Below are 20,512 nucleotides of genomic sequence, written 5' to 3' on the forward strand. Positions count from 1 at the left end.
TTGAATATTATGAAAAAAAATAAAAGAAAAGGTTAACAAATTACAACAGGGATGGAGAATACCTTAAATAAGGGAATATGGAAGTTTAGGCTTTTTTTTCAAAATTGTTTTCAGGTTAGTATGGAAGGGCTGACTCTTCCGAAATATTGTTTTCAATATTTAGGGATTTTTACAGCTATTACATTAAGTAGAAACATATTAACAGTATTAGAGCTAATCAAAAAATTCCACGGTTATTCTAATAAAGTGCATAATATACGCGTTAAATAAAACTGAGTTATTTACAACCCGTTGAAAATGCCCACCAAAATTGAAATACTTGGGTAGATTATAAAAATGCTTATATTTCTTTTTAAAAAAAAGTATAAAAAAAATAAGAAAACAGTAAACATAATTGTATGTGTGCGACATTTGTATTCAAGCGAGTGTATGTGAATGTGTGTTTACGCGCGTATATGAATGAATGTGTTAGAAGGGTGTGTATGAATGTGTAAGTATAAAAAAATATAAAATTCAAAATGTGTATTTATATTGTACAGGGTATAGGAGAGAGGGTAAGAGGTTTGATCATAAAACAAAACAGTTTATATCTACTTTCGAAACCTTTCAAAAAATAATTTAGTTAAGTAATGTTATAATTAAATATGTTTCTTTTTTGGGTAATACCGCGTGTGTTGGATTTGTTCTACATGGTTCTTAGCACTACGTGGTACAAAAACTTATAGACATGTACCGACTGCCGACTGCGTCACGACACAAATTACTAATACATAAACACATACTTTTTTCTACAAAACACACAGTTTACCCTGAAGATCTCCTGCAATCGTAGCCGAAACGTCGGAACAAACCCAACACACACGGAATCACCCAAAAAGAAACATATTGATAAAACTGACAGTGAAAAACTTTGCACCTAATAAATGTTATAATTATATTTTTAACAAGTATGGTTAATTTCAAAACTTTATTCTAAAAAATGTATTTGATTTTAAAATTTAATTAATGAATAATGGCAAATGGACACTGCTATACGGTCTACCTAAAATATGCATCATGTTACGAATACAGGAGTGAACGTATACACAAACTGCTGATGGTGGAAAAAAAGTATGGTAAATATTATATTAGACCAAAAATATTAATGTACGTTTAGTATATGATATTAAAAATAATATAAGAACCTGCTTAATAACTGCATGCATGCAATTCATTAGGATTTAAAAAAATATTTTTTTTATTTATATATTTCATAAATGGTACAGGTTTTTGTTATTGTATCCAAATCTACTTTTATACATCTATTAAATGTTAGAACAGTAACTCTCCAAAACAAAAGACTAACTCTTGTGTTTGGAAAGTAACTTACACTGTTGTAGTTGTTTATTTATTACAATGTATTTAAGTACATGAGAAAAAAAACTCAAAGGATATTAAAAAAATAACAGATAATTATAATACAGTCATAATAATTAAAATTGAATGCAGTTTTTTCACTTGTTCAAAAAAATTCTTTAAATTTATTTGTTGATATATCTATTTTAACAATTTTTAGTTTATTGGGGAGATTATCGTATTTTTTAACACCTTTGAAGAAAAAGCTATTTTGACCATGACTTTTGTAGGATTTAGGGATTTTAATGTTATTTCGGTATCTGAGTGACTTGTTCATCTCAAATTCTTTTATTTTTTCTTCTTTTTAAATTTGTATAATAGAATTTATTTTATAAATAGTGTCTACTGTATGAACTTTAAATAATTTATGTATAATTTCTGCATTAAATGTTGAGGGTGTTTTTTAAATTTCTTTAATAATTAATCTTTGTACTATTTTAAGAGGGATTAATATATTGGCATATGCACCATCCCATTCAACAATACCATTTTTATATTATTTGTAAATATTGATAAAATCTTTACATACAACCTTATTAACCGTGCGTTTTATTGACACTTGTCATTTCAACTCTTTTAATTTTTTTATTTTTTTTTGTATGGGAGTTGCTTTATTATTTACCTTGCTTATAATATACAAGGTTTAAATATAAAACGGTGGATTTTCCTGCAATTAAATTTCTTTAAATTCATCTAAACTGTTAGGATCAGGAGGGATATACTTATGTGGACTAATCGGAAACTTCTCAGCATTTGCTCATGTGGAGAGGAAACCACTTAAAACTCTTCAGGAGAAGCCGGCCTATTGGCAGTAGTCAACAGGCCTTCCGTTCCACTAGAAGAGTGTTCGGCATTTTGTTCCCTACTTTGGTTCGACTCTTTTAATTGGTCTGTTTAAGTAAAAGTCTCATTTAATAAAAATAGTTTAATCATAAATATGTACTGCTAGGTAAATTAAACAGTATGGGATAATGTATTTTACAGTAAAGGATAATATATTCTAAAGATTTATTCAGATTTCTGCATCTTTTCAGCTTGTGTTAAAATCTCGGCATCTTCAGATATTCTGGAATACGCTTCTTTATCGACTAAACCGACGCCGGAGTTTTTACTAGCGGAAACATTCGTGGCTGTTCCGGTACCGAGAGACTTTTTACTTTTGATGTATGCCTTTCTATAGAAATCTAGGAACATGTAGAAAAATATTGCTGTGCTTATTATGAAGAAGTACGTGACGATCTTCGAATGCCCGCAGTTGGATATTGATAATAGAGACATGTAACCGATGATGAGACAGAACTGCACCTGTAACAAAAGAAGTTACCGTTTTGAAACTTTTATTTTATTGAAATTGAGTATATACACGTCTACCGTAACCGGTTGACGTTAAAATCAAAGTGTTTTTTTCTCAGAAATAGGGGTCAGTGCTTTAAAAAGCTCCTGATTAATCCTGGTGTAATGACGTAATTGCTCTCATAGTATAGAAGTAAAATGATGAGAAACACACGAACAATTCATTTGTGCCAACATTTTTCTTGGCGGGTTTATCGTATATTATGATTTCATAATAACACATTTAAAATCCTATGTTTAAGTCTGCAAGAAAATAATCGATTGATGGTTTGAATTGCATCAGAGTTTCAGCGTGAATGAAATAAAATAAAATGTATTTATTTATTTAAAATAACATATGTATATACATAAAAAGACTCTTGTCAAAGTCGTAGGAGAATCCTGCTCTTGGAAACCCTTTCGGATACATGGAACAGATCAACATCCAGAGCGGTGTTGTTCAGCATAGCGGTAGCCTTTCCAACAGGCATAACCATTGGCGGGTTGGTCTTGTACATCGGAATATGAAACAATCTTTGCTGACGTTATCTTATCAGAAGCATACAAACCAATGCTCATCATAATGTATTCATACACATTTTTTCTAGTCTCTAAACTGTTGTAGTCAAGCATACCATAGAGAAACTCGGTCGGGTAGAGCGAAGGATATAATACTAGCACTCTCTCTCTCCCAACTAAAATTCCACTTCTTTAAACTATCATACCCTCAATTTTAAATCTGGAAATGTAATATATCACTTAAGTTTAATTAGAATATAAGTTTAGATTTAGATACAATTGTAAAGCGCCCTTGACGTGATTTTTTACAAAAATAGCGCTAGATAAATCAGTCAAATATTATTATATTATAGAGATATCTCAGAAACTTCTTTTGGATTTTCTCTATCTTATGAAAATACTTTACTTCACGTGGCTCCCAAATCATGAAGCCAACGTGAAGGCAAAAAATGTATTTTTTCAAAATAGAATTTTTCTAGGGTTTTTTGTTGTATGTTCACAGTACTTTTTTGCTTTAACAACAGTCCAGACGGTGAACTCGAACCACCCGGGATAAAAACCCAGAAACCTACCAAAGTTGCTTAACAAAAATTGTGTTTTACCAATTGGATAACAGTTATGTATTTTTTCCACCAGATGTATTTCTGATAAGCTGGCCCCATGGCTGCTATCATGTAGTATGCGTACATGACGACGTGGACCGAGGAGTTAATGAGGCCAATGATGGCTCCTTGCTCCCCTGGAGTGTACTTCAGGAACAGCCACGAGAAGAACATCGTCATGGAGTGATGGTATACGTGCAGGAACGTGATCTGCCGGTTCTTCTTTCGGAGAACGAAGAAGACAGTGTCCAACAGCTCCGTGACCTTTGCGAAATGGTACCACCATGCTCCATCGGCGAGCTAAAAAAAAAGTTCAAACATAAATATCAAAGCGGAAAAATCCATTCAAAAATATTCTATTGATTTGCCCAAATATTTTAATTTTATGGGCATATTCAACGAGTTGTACATATAATTTAAAATTTTTTGAGTGAAAGTAGCAATCAAAGAATACTTAAGGTATGTCCAAATGCTTGCAGACTGGCTGGATTTTCTCCCTAGGGAGTTGTTCATATTTAAATTTATTTCAACAGAGAGGAAAAACGTTTTTGAGAAAGGAATATGGAAGTCTAGGCTTATGACCTGTCATTGGCTGGTTTAACTCAAACATTGTTGAATTACTACCTGGTAAAAGTAGAGGTATAAAAATTGGAAAATTGTTTTCAGGCGTTGCCTTGTAGGTGATTTGGTTCAGCCGGATGAATCTCACCCACGTGATAAAGGTTTCAGCTCTTTTACTTCACAAAAGTCAACAGATGGAAGAATTTAGGGAATTGTGGATGTTCAAACATGGGCAGAATGGTGAATGTTACACCGTGTGTAAAGTGGCCACTTAAACCAGCCAATGACAGATCATAAGCCCTGTAAATGCCTAGACTTCCATATTCCCTTCTCAAAAACGTTTTCCCTCTCTGTTGAAATAAATTTAAACACTTAAGGTGCCTAAATAATAACAATTTTTCTGAATTCGCATACCATCTGATAGAAAATAATCATAATTTCTTCAGATAAAAAGTTCTTCATGTTGAAAATAAGATATTAAAATAAGTCAACTTGGAAATCTCAGAAATTAAAAAAGCGATTCATTAAAAGAAAAAAATAACAAATAACCTATATTTCTTTTAGTCCACCCCTGTCTAGTTTCGAACATATCCATATCACATTACCATCCTTCAAAAAACAAAAAAGTTTTATATTTTCATTAAAATGAGTGGACATCCTTTCATTCCTGCTCCAAATATAATTTGTACATGGCGCGTTGTATTCAGGCTAAGATGATACCGTGTTTAAAAGACGTGAGTTACATATTTTATTTAAAAGAAAACTTACCAAAGCTCTATTTCGTGGGGAGTGAATTATTCTTTGGCTGCAAGATGTTGAAAACAACGAATTCAGTGGAATATCTACCCGTAATGCCTAAAAAACATCAAAAACATATGTTTAATAATATGAACATCATTCTTAATGAATTGATTTATCTGTATGCTTTTTTGAGATAAATTTGGTAACTAAGATTATTTAACAATATTTTGAGTTTGTCCGAATTTTTGTAGACAAGGACTGGATTCAACTCCCTGGGGAGCTGTTTATATTAACATATTACAACAGAAATGAAGAACATTCAAGAGAAGGTAATATAGAAGTCCAGGCATCTACAGGGCTTATGACCTGTCAATGGCTGGTTTAAGTGGCCACTTTACACACTGTGTAACATTTACCATTCTGCCTATATTTGAACATATATATTCCTTCAATTCTTTCATCTGTTGATGTTTGTGAAGTTAAAGAGCTGAAACCTTTATTTATGCGGGTGAGATTCATCTAATTGAATTATTTCACCTACATACTAGGCAACGCCTGAAAATATTATTTTTTCAATTTCTATACTTCTTCATGGACCAGGTAATTTATAGGCAAGGATTAACTACTGTTTTAGTTTTTTTATTATTTTTATATTTCTAAGTTTAAAATATAAGTCTATGCTTTACAAAAATTGATCAAGCAAATGTAATTGTATGCTAGGGCCAATAAAGACAGTACCGACAGTATCAAATATGTCGGGTACGAGAATATCGGTAGCGGAACTACTACCTAGAAAAAAACCTATTTCTAAATATATCCTAAGTCTTTATTTTTATACTTTACTTGGAAACATTACTTAGTCATCAGATCTACCAAAACATGCATAAAAGAATCCAAACAGACAAGGAATATTTAAAATTATGAATTTAATCACGAGTGCGATTTTTTTTATTACGAGTGTTTTTTTTTCTATTGATCCATTAAATCTGTTATTGAATATTATAAATTCAAATATATTATGTCGTCGTTAAAGAAGCCAACAGTATTCTTATATTTAAAGCTTTGCATATAAAACTATGTTTTATATTCAGAAAAAAATGTAAGACGTACGTTGGCAGCGTAGAATACCGAATCTGCGAATAAAAAATTCTAAATGAATTATTTTATTCTTTTTGACACACTTTTAAATCCAAAAACTCATTTAAATATAAGTATTTACATTCTTAAGTTTATTTGATACAATACACAATATATATATATATATATTTTTTACTTACCTGCTCAAAAATATAGTATGGATTATTAAAAAGGTATAAATGAGCAGTAGACTGAATGAGAATAAAATAAAGTATTGTTTGTTTATTGATTAAAAAGATCAATAATTTTTTTAGTACATTCAAATGTTTATTTTATTTATTTATTCTTTTAAATAAATTCTGATGTTTTGTTCCAGTGCAGTGGCAGTGTTTAACGTCCAATCATACCTCGATTGTAAATTAACCGTTTTTTATTTATTTAATTAGAATTAAAATATGTACATGCACCCAGTTTTGTTACTTCTTATCTATGTTTTATTGTGTTTAAAATATTATCTTACCATCCAAACGAGCATAGTTGAAAATAAAACTTGTACGCCATTATAAACTATCATAGATTTTCTTAACTCCATTGCTGGTCTGTTTTTCATTATTGCAGGACCTATCTTTAATACGAAGGCTAAATAAGCTAATACTATCATTATCACATTTCCAGGATTGTCCATTAAGATCCATTTGTCTACTTCTGGACCTGCAAAAAGAAACAATCAGATATTATTAGATATTTCAGATAAAACTCTTTTGCAATAACTTATTTCTAAAAATAATCAAATTTCTTATTTTTTTGCACATTTTCTATCTATCTACAAACTCAAGAAATTAGTGACATTATATTCAGCATGCACGAATATTTATATATTTAAGGAAATATTATGCAAATTATTTACTATCATGGCGATCTGCACATATGACTTGTCTCATATCTAACCAATATACCTCAATCAGTGGCCATAAATGGGTTTTTATCAGAGTTTGTAAATATGCCCCCCGGTGTTTCTCAGTGGTCGCATTTGCTACAATTATTGTTCATTATTAAAATATTTTGTGTTTGTCCAAATGTTTGTATACAAAATACTGAGTTTCTCACTTTCTGTTTTCCGCAAATGACATAAAAACATATCTTAATACAAAATCGTATGTAGATTGTGTCAAACGTCAAGACGACTTTAACAGAATGGAAGAATACTGTAAAAGAGACTATTTAAAATTGAACATGAGAATAATTTATTTTGACATTTATACGAAATAAATTTATGATTGACTACAACTCCAATACTGATGATCAACTCCTCTGTAGAGTCTATGGAATTTGTGGTATCTGTATTATAATTGATTGTTTTTTAAATTTTGAGACACACGTCAATTTAATTGTTTAAAAAGCGTATCAAATTTTGCACTTTTTGATCCGCACATGTAAAGAATTCAGCAGCTTACCCCTACTTTGTGTATTGTATTGTACGTATCATAGAAACCAATAGAAATACGATTCCTATATTCGGAATCTTCAATATAAAATATACATAATAAGCATTAGAGGGATTTAATCAAAATGTAAAATTCAACTATAAGTTGAGAGTTTTAAGTAGCGAAGCAGACGAATAAAAATGAATTTAACTCCAAACGGGTAGTAAGAGGACAAACATTATTAGTCCCTATAAAATACAATCACATGAACGGATCACAGCTTTAATTCGAAATTCAAAATTATTTTAGCCCAGACTAGGCATATAATATTATTTAATTTGTTCAAAAAAAAAATTGATAAAACACTATGATTTTCAGTATTTTTTTTGTTGCTTTTTTCCCTCGCCATTTTTACTATGATTATTTATTTATTTTGTTCATTAACGCCCAAGGCGCATTTCAATAAAAAAGAAATACATGCTCACATACTTAAGAATAAAACACAAAATGTACAGAAAAAAGATGTGAAATTACATAAGATATAATAAAAAAGTTATTCAAAGTAAAATGATAATAAAAATAAAGGTACACAAGAAAAAAAATGAGCATATTGTCAAAAAATTCCAATATAATAATGGATTGTCATAAGGTATTCAATTAATTTGGAAGTGAAATCCAATCTTATATACAAACATTTAAGTTTGAAAGTAAAAAAATATTGATGGAAGTTCATTGTAATTTATTATAGAAAATAAAAATCGAGTGATACTTAAATTCACATTAATTTACTTTCATATAATTTTGAATTCTCTATCCTTACCTCTATTTTGTATAAATACATTGAATTTCTTAATAAAGATACCAGTCTAGAAGATGTCGCGAAAGCGATGAAACCGGTCACTGGATATTCCAAATTAGTGGATTTAAGTATCACTCGTCTTTTATTTTCTATAATAAACTAAAAACATTTATTTATTTATAAAGACATAGTCAATATACTATTAAATATTGTTATCAAATAAGTATTGATGTTTGCACAGAACTGAAAGTAGAATTACATTGTTATGTCAAAATGTGCTGTGGTGTATTGTGGCACTTTCTGGGGCAATTTTCTCTTTTTCCCGCTTACAACTGTAGAATTTTTGATTAGCGTATCTTAAAAAAAGTTTTTCGTATATTGATTTATTTAAATGTTTTAAAATATTTATGTGTATCATGTCATCTTTATATATATATATGTATGTGTTTTTTAATTATGTTTTCTTACTAGTTACATGTAGGAATATGTATTTGAATGTACTAAATCCTATATTTTATTTCTTACTCGATATATTTTATCTATGTCATACTTGTAAAAGCCCTCCGAGCGTTTATGTAAATTATATAAATAAATAAATATCGCTTCGCTGTATTTTGTATGAAAATACAAACATATTTTGTACTTTAGAATGAGTAAAATTCAGTTTAAAGATGTGTAAACTATGACTAAAAATGAATATGAAAACATAATTTCTAAATAATCTCACTATTTACTCGACGTTATTAAATAACTTACCGACTTTTCTATGTCAACCGGTTTCACACAATAAAAATATTTTATTACATTTAGTAAAATGTTTGATGACAAAGTTAATGCTTTTAATATTAATATATCTTACTATTTAATTAGTTCGCCTGCCATGATTAAACGTTAAAAACAAAACAAAAATTTCAACCACTAAAAACGTGGGCTTACGTAGTTGAGGAAAGTTACTCGACGTCTTAAGGGGAGATGTTTAAATCGGGTTGTGGTCCCGTGGCTAGTGTCTCGGACTCGTGGACCAAAGGTCCGTGATTCGAATCCCACTCTACCCCAACTTGATTCCATTTTTTAATAGTGAGTTATTTACAACTCGTTGAGATGGTTTGGTCACGTAGAACGAATGGACGACGAGAGAATGGTAAAACAAGTATATATGGCAAAAATGAACGGCAACGTTAGACGAGGACGACCAAGGAAGACGTGGCATGATCAGATAAACCAAAATCTTAAGTCTGGTCATGTCAAAAGCAGACAGAACCGAAGGACATGTATGACAAGATGTATGAATGTGGAAGAGGCTAGGAGTGTATGCCAGGATAGACGTGTGTGGCGGTCCATTCTCTCTGCCTACCCCTACGGGGAAATGGCGTGATGGTAGTAGTAGTAGTAGTTGAAAATAGCCCTCAAAATGAAATATTTGGGTAAATCATAAGAACGTTAATATTTCTTTATAAAAAAAAATAAAAAAATATTGCTGGAAATATAAATATAAAATGTTTACACATAAGATATAATATTATGTAGTATACTTACTGTGTCCCGTTTGCCAGACCTTGTAGTTTTCACTAATTGAACGTATTATGGATGACATTTCGAGTTTTTAATCCAAATTTAACCCCACTGAAAATAAAGAAAAAATTTATTTATAAAATCTGCTCAAACTAAATAATATTTTAAATGTATTTGACAAATTTGTTAGCGGAAAGATCCTTAAATTCCTAAAATATGTATTTTAATGATTAAATTGAATTATGGATAAAACATTTTAATAGCCGTACATATCTACTAAAAAGACCTTCCATATCATTAAGGGCATTTTGTAGCGCTGTGAACGCTAGGATCACGTGGTCCTAGTTATCGTGCCTGCAGTGCCCCCAAGTGGCGACGAAGAGAAGTCACGAAGAAGGTCACGTGGTAGACGCCCTCACCAGGCAGTGTGAATATATTATGATGTTGCAATATCACAGTAATACCTTTGGAATACTTAAGGTTTCTATTATAACGAAATACTCTATTGTACCTCTAACAATATTTGATATAATATGGAGTATGCACATCGTATTAATTTGATTAGATCCGCTCATCAACTAATTTTATTTATGGGCTCGGTTGCTGGACATACAACTGCATACGAATACAGTAAATAGAAAACGGTCGGTCAAATATTAAAACACTTTAAAATGTAATCAATCATAATGTACGTATTAAAGATTCAACAACACTTTGAGTATGTCCAAATGTTTGTAGACAAGGCTGGATCTTTACGGGGAGTTATTAATTTTGAAATTAATTGCACCAGTGAGATAAAATATTTTTGGAAAGGGAATATATGGGAGGATTGTGACCTGTAATCGGCTTGTTTAACTGGCCTTTTTACACACTAGCATGAAACAATAATTTCAAGACTTTATCTGATGTCCCCTAAGGCTCTAACCTGGGTCCGATGTAGTTCTCTCATTTTTGTTATTTGAGGATGATTCAAAACTTTTCTTAAAGTCGTAACTTTGGATGATTTTCGACTTTACCGAGTGGATATATCTAATAAATGTGCATGGGGAAGGCAAAACAAACGTAAGTTTAATGTTTTGAAGTGTTCGGTCGCGTATTTCACTAGGGCCCAAAAAACTCTATTCTTTTGCTACAAAACGAACGACCAGAGTCTAATATAAACATCGAATGTTAAGGATCTGGGCGTTAGATTTGTAAGCACCCTGACATTTCATAATCGCATAGAGGCAATCATTTATGATATTAGGATTCGTTTTGCGTCTTGCCAGGGTTTTCGAAAATACTCGTGTGCTGAGAACTCTTTACAACGCCTTGGTACAAAGTAGACAGGGTCAATTTACCCTGAAGATGGCTCCTGTAATGGTAGCCGAAACATCAGAACAAATTTAAAACACACGGTATCACCCAAAAAAGAAACATATTGACACAGTTTCTTGCTAGTATTATTAATTATTAGTAGGGTAGACAGGGGAAATGGCGCTCACTGAGTAATGGCGCTCACCCCTGTAGCTTTGTCAAAATGGAATATAGCAACACTGTGCGTCGCGTGAAGCGTGGAGGGCGGGGGTTCCTAATAGGCAGCGATACGTGCAGCCAGTCAGCTCATGGCACGCGATCGTGAAATACATTTCTTTTTATACGACTGCGCTGATATAATTTTTGGTTTGGTATTTTTGTCGGTAAGTCCAGAATTTTAATACTTATTTAATTATTGATAAGACTTTTCTGAATACAATACCATTCTATTTCATGGTAATGCAACTAATTTTAAACAACTGTATTTGAATGTTTTTAAATTTCAAGTTAAATACAAAACGACCGTTTGTCTGAGCGCCATTACACCTTGTAGTGACTTTTTTCTCTTATAAATGCCCAGAAACCGTCAAAAAACCACCGTTAAAGCGGCTTGGAGCATAAAAGACCTCCAATCTGCTTAAACTTCGATTGAAGAAGAGATGTCCAAAAGAAAAGCAACAAAAAAATTCAACAAACCATTTACTACTTTGAGGGATCGACAAAAAAATGAAAATATGAGCAACCCAAGACTAGTTCGGAAGCCCATTTTCACCCCACAGTAAGAAAATGACATTGGACTCAGTGTCACAGATTTGCGTAAACATGTTTATAAATATGCTGAGCTCAGCAATATCAAAAATATTTTTGATCGAAGCAGCAAAACAGCTGCATTGGATTAGGTGCATGGCTTTATGAGACCCAACCCTTCAATTTTTGTACGCGAAGCTGAATATATAGCTGCTTATAATAATAATAATTGAAGTTTATTTAGTATTGAAGATTTGACTTTATTTTTTTAATTATAAAAGGCTGATCTCACATATAAATAGGGATAATCAATGCTAATTTGTAATTGTAGTCTTTACATTGATTGTAAAAGGCTGATCTCACGCATACTAGTGTAATAAAAATGGATTTTACTAGATATATTTCCAAAAACATGTTTGGGTATCATTACTCCTTAGCCTGAGAGGCATTACCCAAAATCTGGAGCAATGGCGCTCATTTTTTATAATAAATATTCTAATAAACTAGTACTAATTCAAATAAACTTCTTGAACTCAGGAGGGTCGGCAAAAGAAAATGCATCCACAACATATTATTACGTATTATCAACTATCAGTTAGGTACTTAACAAAACATTAAAAAAATTTAATAATTTATTTTATTTAATCAATATGGTTACATAAAATGATACATGATTTGTTTTCTATTACAATCCACCTTTACATTTATTTAGTTGTCTTAAATCTGTTTCAAAAAAGAAATACGTCTTTGTGCACGTTTCCACTTTTTATGTAATTAATGCATTTGAATTTATGTAATTTCAAATTAAAATAAAAAAATATCACAAGTATTCAAAAATGTCTATTTTTTCCTTATTTCACTGACGTCTGCAGTACAAGCTCAATATGAGAATAGAAAAATATTGTATTTGAAATAATATTAGTGTTATTATTAATGAGATTATTTTTAATTTTCCTTATTCAACAATAGTTCTTATCAAAATCACTGGCCAACGATTGGAGCGCATTAAAAAAAAGATAAATAATGTTGCTATGGGAAACGTGAGCCATTGAAATGTATTCAATCACATCACAATTTCGTAATATACACGGTTACCTAAAACTCGTGCATTGGAAAACCTTAATTAAAATACGTTCATTTAATTGGTAAAATTTCATAAAAATTCCCTAGACTAGACTGTTGTAAAGATAATTATTCAAAATTGTGAGGAGATATATTATATAACAATTTTACGAAATTGTAAATTGTTTTCCGACATGTGAAGGCCGTACGTTACGTACAATGAGGATGTTTAGCGCAAGGTTAAATTAAATACAAAAAATGTCTTCTTACGGGCGTTAAATATTAGAGAATTTCGACGTACGGCTAAGTTTCTCGAAAATATATGAAAAAAAATAATAAAAATGATCTTAATAAAAACAAACTACTTCGAATGACGTCACTAGTTATCCGAAATCAACCATTCACGTAATGTTGAGATACATTTCCAGTTACCGGGAAGCCAACCCACCAATCAGGAAAACTCACAACAGAGAACTTGTGACGTCACAGGCGGAGTAATTTCGAAATCGCAAATAAAATACCACTAGATGAACATAATGTAACAGCTGAAGTTTTTTTGAATTAGTAACTAGTGTACGAAACAAGATTTTTTATGTAATAATTTATGTTTGTTTTTTGAGTTTTATACACGGAAAAATGCAACGCCTTCCCAAATTTGTTAACCTTTTGGGGGATTATGACGTGACAACGTCAAGTTAGAATTTTACTGCCCGGATTAACAACAACAATATATCGTTGTTCAGCAGTTTAAGGGTTAACTTTTGAGTTACTATAGTGCCGGTTACATGTTACCGAAATGATTACTAAAAAAGTTTTTGTTTCTTAAATGTTACCTTCAATAAATACTAATCAACTGTCTCAATAATCATGGCAAAAAAAAAACTGTTATATTTTATTTTGCGGAATTTTACTAAAAATAAGTAGAATAGTGTGACCATTTTTTTTGTGCATGGTGTACTTCTATACTTGTTTATGCATTGCGTTCAATGTTTTTGAGGTCATTTACCTTTTCCCTTGCACTACTTTGATTTATATATTAGGTCTCTTGTCTTCGCTGGTTTCATTGTAATGTGATCGTATTTTGATTAAATAAAATAAAATGTCATGAAATATGAACGAAGTTTTTTTTTGTAATTTTAAAACGCAGATTAATCTAATTTAGATCATTTTTGTTAAATTAAATACTTTATTTCCAAATACATGATGTTTCTTTTTGTTTGTATAGCATTTATATTTATTTATTTATTTAAACGTCTTGAAGTCTTTTACATGTTTACACATATTTATATATAAAGAACCGACATTTATTTTACACAAAAGTAGCAAAAAATTGAAAATGAAGTAATAAGAAAAAGAAAATATATAAAAACGAATCTTACAAATAATACATATATTCATATATTCCAGTAGAGAGATAAGAAGTTAATTTTTTCCCAAAGATTCTTAAAATTAGAATAATGTAGAAAAATAATAATTTAGAATACATATATAAGTTAATAAAAGGCATACAATATAAAACAACATAGTATAATTTAAGTATTTTAATTTGGAGATAGTAAATTGATACACTGCCTTTTAAAATTCAAAAGTGTTGTATTAAACATATCTATATCATTTGCGTTTCCGTTTGCAAACACATGAATTCTCCTTATAAGCGAGTGTGCACTGTAGTTAGTTGTGGATACATTTATATATAAGAGTTTATTAAATCGAGTAATCCGGTCGGGCACTCGCAAGTTAATTAGTTTTAACAATTCGGAACAGTCAAATATTGAATTTAATATTTTAAATAAAAATAACAAATCGTTTAATTTTCTTCTAGTTTCTAATGTGTGTAAATTTAAATATTTATTTAAGTATGTATAATTAATATGTTCAACTGGAATACCTAATTTAAAATTAATGAAACGTAAAGAATTATGTTGAATTCTTTCGATATTATTTGTATGCACTTTATAATATGGTGACCATATAACCGAGTTGTATTCAAGTTAGCTACGTACTAATTCAACGTATAAATTTTTCATTACAAAGCCTGAGTCAAAGTCTCTAATCGTTCGCAACAGAAATCCGAGAGTTTTTATGCTTTTATTAGTTATGCTCTGTATATGTTTAATGAAGTTTAATTATTCATCAAATATAATACCAAGATCAGTCATTTCGGTCCCTCGCTCTAAAGTTATAGAGTAGTTGAAAGCAAATGGGTTGTTATTTCGGAAAAAAAACTAAACTTTACATTTGTCAACATTAAGGAATAAATTGTTCTTTTCACACCACACATACAAACAATTTAAGTTAGATTGCAGATTTTCGCAATGGCCTATGTTTGTTACCTCTCTGTATATTTTAACATCATCAACAAACAGCGTAACTTTAGCATCTCGGAATCATGATGCTATGTCGTTTACGAAAATCAAAAACAATATAGGACCCAGATGACTGCCTTGCGGAAGACCGCTGGTTGCACAGAAGCAATCAGAAAATATCTTTTAATTTTAATTTACAACAATCTATCTGACAGATAGCCCCGAAACCATTCGAAAAACGTTCCACGGAATCCCAAACCAAAAAATTTACTAAGCATCACCTTAGGTGAAACCTTATCAAACGCCTTGCTGAAGTCAGTATATATATATATATATATATATACTGTCAACCTGATGATTCTTGGTAAGAGCTTTACCAATAAAATTCTGATAAAGCATTAAGTTTGTGGCAGTTGATGTTCCTTTTTATTTATGCCATACGTACCATAAATAGTAAATAAATCGCACATGTGCAATAACAAGTCCAAAATTGAACTTTTTTATTCAAGTGTGTTGAATTTCCTCGAATACATGTAAACGTGTATTTATTATATGCACGGCCTTAGCCAATTGCAATAGTTATACAAAGAAACATATGTATAAGAAACTGAACAAAAATAATATAAATCCATGTAGCAAAAACAAACCAGCCAGTAAAATAATGGTATTTAATATATTTAAAACCACGATCACATATAAGACTTCGAGCTAATCCATGCCAATAATTAATCTTTACCTTCACCCCACACTGTTTTAGAGGCAAAGATATACGAAAAGCCGGAAGGTCTATCCCATTACACCACTTTTATTTCTAAAAACATTTAAAATTAGACGGCAAAAGTAAGCGAGCATTTGTAAGTTATTTTGTCGCTCTATTCCAGTTTCATTTTGTAAAATTGTCAATTTTCAGAGACTATTTATTCATTAAAACAAGATTTTTACATATATTTAAGGGTGCGCGAATTGCAAAGGCAATTTATTACTACCTAACCAAATCGTTTGATTTGAGAAAACACATAATAAATGTAAACATTTTGTAGATTTATTGTATAATGTAATTATTTTCATGTCATTTATTATATTTGAAAAATTTGAACGTAATTTTTTTTTTCAAAGTAATAGCAATTAATTTATGTCAAAATACTCGATGTACTTCAAGGAGAAGAGTAGCTAAAGTGAAAAGAAAAGGAAGAGAGGAAAAAAAACTTTAAAATTTAGATAGTGCCGTTTCAATCATAATTTAAATGTTAATAATAAAAGGGCATCTCTATAACATCGGATGCTAGATTATCTCACAATTAAGCAGCTACTACTGAGAATAAGGAAGCAAAAAAGAAGTGGTTAATTGGTATTGAAAGAGATCCCTCATTATTAAAACAAAGAGATAACAACAAAGAGAAATAACCGATGTTGTGATTCAGGTTGGAAAAAAGTCTCCCAGGTAAATAGGCGATGTAGGACGTTCGCTGAATGCATACCTGGTTGCAAATTAATGTGGGTATGCAGTATTAAAATACTGTCGTAACTTCAACATCCTTTTCACCCACAACCACTGCTCACTTCCCACCAGTATCCTTTGATCATCCGCCACAATAACACCTCGTGTAGTGAATCGCGCGTTTATTTTGTTGAACGTGAGCTGCATCATAAACTTTGTTTCCACCAACCACCAGTATTCAGCTCCAGTCCGGAGTCTGTCCTAGTGTTGGTGCCGCTCGCAATTGACCAGTCAGACCACAGCAATTCCACCAAGAAAGAACAAGGTTAGTGGCGTCCATTCCTAATCCATCTCATACGTTGGGGCTGTGACCGATTGACACTGCATAACACATATCGAGGATATTCACTTATTTAATTTAAATTAAAATACAGTCTACTCCACTTAATAATATTGTAGAAGCCCTAAGGCTTCGTCCCCCGCAATTTCTCGCCCCCCATCCTCGTGGGAATACGTTTTCTCACTAATACCAAAGAAACTGCATCACGAGCATCGTAAGCTGATATTTACGCAAACATGTATGAATATCTGTCTCTTGAACTGTAAGATGCTATTGTTCGACTCTCTGCAAAAACATTTACAATAATTATTATGTACATCTGGTAAAATACAGATTTTTACGGATGAGCGATTAACACATTTTGATTTCTTGATTTAAGTATTGTCATAGTCTAATAAACACGCTCTGGTATTAGATTAGGCCGGTAATGTATAAATTGAAATGTAATTGGCAGCCTCCGTGGTGTAGTGGTCAAGCCACTGGACTCACACATGGACGGTTCTGGATTCGATTCCCGGTGAGAACACAAAAACTAAATGTGATTTTTCTAAAGCCAGGTGTACACTGCTATAATTCAAAACTGTAATTGGGCCTCAAGGCCAGTTGTGGTGCAAAAAAAAATATTTTGCCTAGATATTAAAACCTCTTAAATTAGTGCAAATATTAATTATTAAAGCAACTTTAAAGAAACATTCGATACAGAAAGTCTATATAAATTATTTAAAGTTCATTCAGTAGAAACAATTTATAAAATAAATTATTTTATACAAATTTATAAAGAATAAAAAATCAAAGGATTTGAGATAAGTAAGTCACTCAGATACCAAAATAATATTAAAATTCCTAAATTCCACCCAAGTCATAGTCAAAATACCTTTGTCTTCAAAGGTGTTAAACATTACAATAATCTAATAAACTAGAAACTAATAAAACTTATATATCAATAATACATTTAAAGTAAATTTAACGAAATTTTTTGATCAAGTGTAAAAACTCAATTCAATTTTAATTAGTATGAATATATTATTGTTTTTTGTTTTTCCTATTTTATCCTTTAAGTTTTTTTCTCGTGTGCTCGAATATTCAAAATTATATAAATTCTAATAAATAAATAACTATAACTGTGTAAGTCACTCTCCAAGCACAAGAGTTAGTCTCTTTTTTTAGAGATTTACAGTTATAACATTTACTAGATGAATAAAAGTAGATTTGAATAGAAATATATGTATATATATATATATATATATGTAAGTACATGGGACATGTCACCATATTTAACCATATTTTTAATGATTACGAATAAGTCAAATAAACATAATATTAAAATTCCTTAATTTCACACAAGTCATGGTCAAAATACTCGTAGCATTGTCTTCAAAGGTGTAAAAAATTATAGTAAAGGTGTAAATAAATCAATTTAAAGTAAATCTAAAGAAATTTTTTGGACACGTTTAAAAACTATATTAAATTTTAATAAGCATGAATGTATTATTGTTTTATGTTTTTTTCTTTTTATATATTCTATGTTTTTATTTTTTTCTCATGAACTCGTATATTTAAAATTATATAAACTCTTATAAATAAACAACTACAACAGTTTACGTCACTCTCCAAGCACAAGAGTTAGTCTCTTTTTTTGGCGAGTAACAGAGATAACATTTACTAGATGTATAAAGGTAGATCTGTATAGAATTTTTTTTAAAAACATGTACCTTATATAAAATTTATTAATATTTGATTTTTTTTTAAAACAAAATTTGTTGCAATAGCGAGAAAAAATGTTTTTGAGAAGGGATTTGGAAGTCTAGGCATTTACAGGGCTTGTGACCTGTTATTTGCTGTTTTAAGTGGCCATTTTAGGATTGACTGAAAATTTTACGGAACATTGCATTTCCTTTTACAGAATTGTCACTAGATAAATTTGATGTTTAGTTCTTAAACTATTTTTATTTACTCCCTTAATAATTAATATCAGACAAAGCCACAGCGAAGCGTGGCCGTGTTCAGTTAGTACTTAATAAATAAATAAGTCCCGGAGACCATGTTGCTCAGCCAGAAGATGAAGATTCACGAAGTCTAGGCATTTACAAAGCTTCTGACCTGACATATAAACCAGCCGATGTAATATGTCTCAGTAGCTCAATCACAAATAATTATCGAAGTGCTGATAAGCGACGTGAACAATTTCTCACCATGGTTGTTTATCGTATTCGCGATCACAATGCAACATCCGTAAATACCGAATATTAAATGTCAAAATATTTACGTATCGTGACGTACCATCCTGCTGCGCAATCACAAATTTGAATTTCACCGGTGTAAATGTGGAAAATACTCCTTAACTGCTATTTTTATTTATTTATTTATTATTTATCATGCTATTTATTGCATTTAGCCGGCGCCGGTGGTTGTCAAGCCAAATGTCAAGAAAAGCAGTTGCCATAGTAAGTGTAATTTAATTTTCACTTTTTTGTATTAGACACTCCTTACTATTTTGCAAATGCAATACACTGTATTATTTTTTATCGTAAATCCCGATTTTTCGCCAATGAACTGTATTTATTTACGAGGAAAACAAAAAACAAACCGACACGAGCGTTGACTAAGACTTATGACTGCGATAACTTAAGCATGCTCATTATTGTTTATTGTGATCGTTTAAATGCTTAGCATGTTTTAAGCACATTGATAGTTATTTGTGATTGAGCTACAGAAATGGAATACCCGGGTAAATAATAAGATTGCAAGTTTTGGTGTTGTAAAAAGAAAAATGTTTTGAGTCAATGATTTAAAAATGCTTCCTTTGTATAAATCGTATAAAACTTTCTAACTATGTAAGTAATATTTTGAGTTTGTCTAATTGTTTGCAGAAAAAAGATTGGATTTCACCCCCTAAGGAGTCATTAAGATTATCAAATTACAACAAGGATGGAGAATATTTAAGAGAAGAGAATATGGAAGTCTAGGTACTTACAGGGCTTATGACCTGTCATTGGATGGTTTCAGTGGACACTTAACACACTGTGTAACATTTACCATTTTTCCTATGTTTGAATATTCACTCTTGAGGTCCTGGGTTCGACTCCTGGCAGGGAAGAAGTGAAATAATATCAACAATTTAATTAGCAAAGTGGCGACATTATCGAGTCTTTTTTTAAAAATCAAAAACTTTGTTCAAAAAACGGTAAAAATTCTAATGTATGAAGCCTATGTAAAAACTAAAATATGTTATACGCAACTACTATGGGGAGCAGGATATCAAAATGACATAAACAGACTACAAAGACAACAAAATAAAATATTAAAGTTAGTATATGACCTTCCCTATCTAACTGCAACTAGAGAACTTTTTAAACAAACT

General features: G+C 30.8%; 1 protein-coding gene across 1 annotated transcript in view; it reads right to left on the minus strand.

Moving 5' to 3' along the window:
- Nucleotides 1–2,305: 2,305 nt before the first annotated feature.
- Nucleotides 2,306–20,512, minus strand: part of LOC148285689 (very long chain fatty acid elongase 7-like) — a 32,098-nt gene continuing 13,891 nt past the window's right edge. Inside the window, exons 2-6 of the mRNA XM_088237399.1 lie at nt 9,987–10,073; nt 6,748–6,938; nt 5,178–5,264; nt 3,849–4,148; nt 2,306–2,700 (exon numbers count right to left, since the gene is read on the minus strand). Coding sequence (XP_088093525.1) covers nt 2,404–2,700; nt 3,849–4,148; nt 5,178–5,264; nt 6,748–6,938; nt 9,987–10,044 — 933 coding nt within the window. The 5' untranslated portion in view covers nt 10,045–10,073 and the 3' untranslated portion in view covers nt 2,306–2,403. The remainder of the gene's footprint in view (nt 2,701–3,848; nt 4,149–5,177; nt 5,265–6,747; nt 6,939–9,986; nt 10,074–20,512) is intronic.

Source organism: Micrasema longulum, unplaced genomic scaffold (genome assembly GCF_059751315.1).
Source record: "Micrasema longulum isolate JH-2025_06_02 unplaced genomic scaffold, ASM5975131v1 h1tg000013l, whole genome shotgun sequence".
NCBI classification, from domain to species: domain Eukaryota; kingdom Metazoa; phylum Arthropoda; class Insecta; order Trichoptera; family Brachycentridae; genus Micrasema; species Micrasema longulum.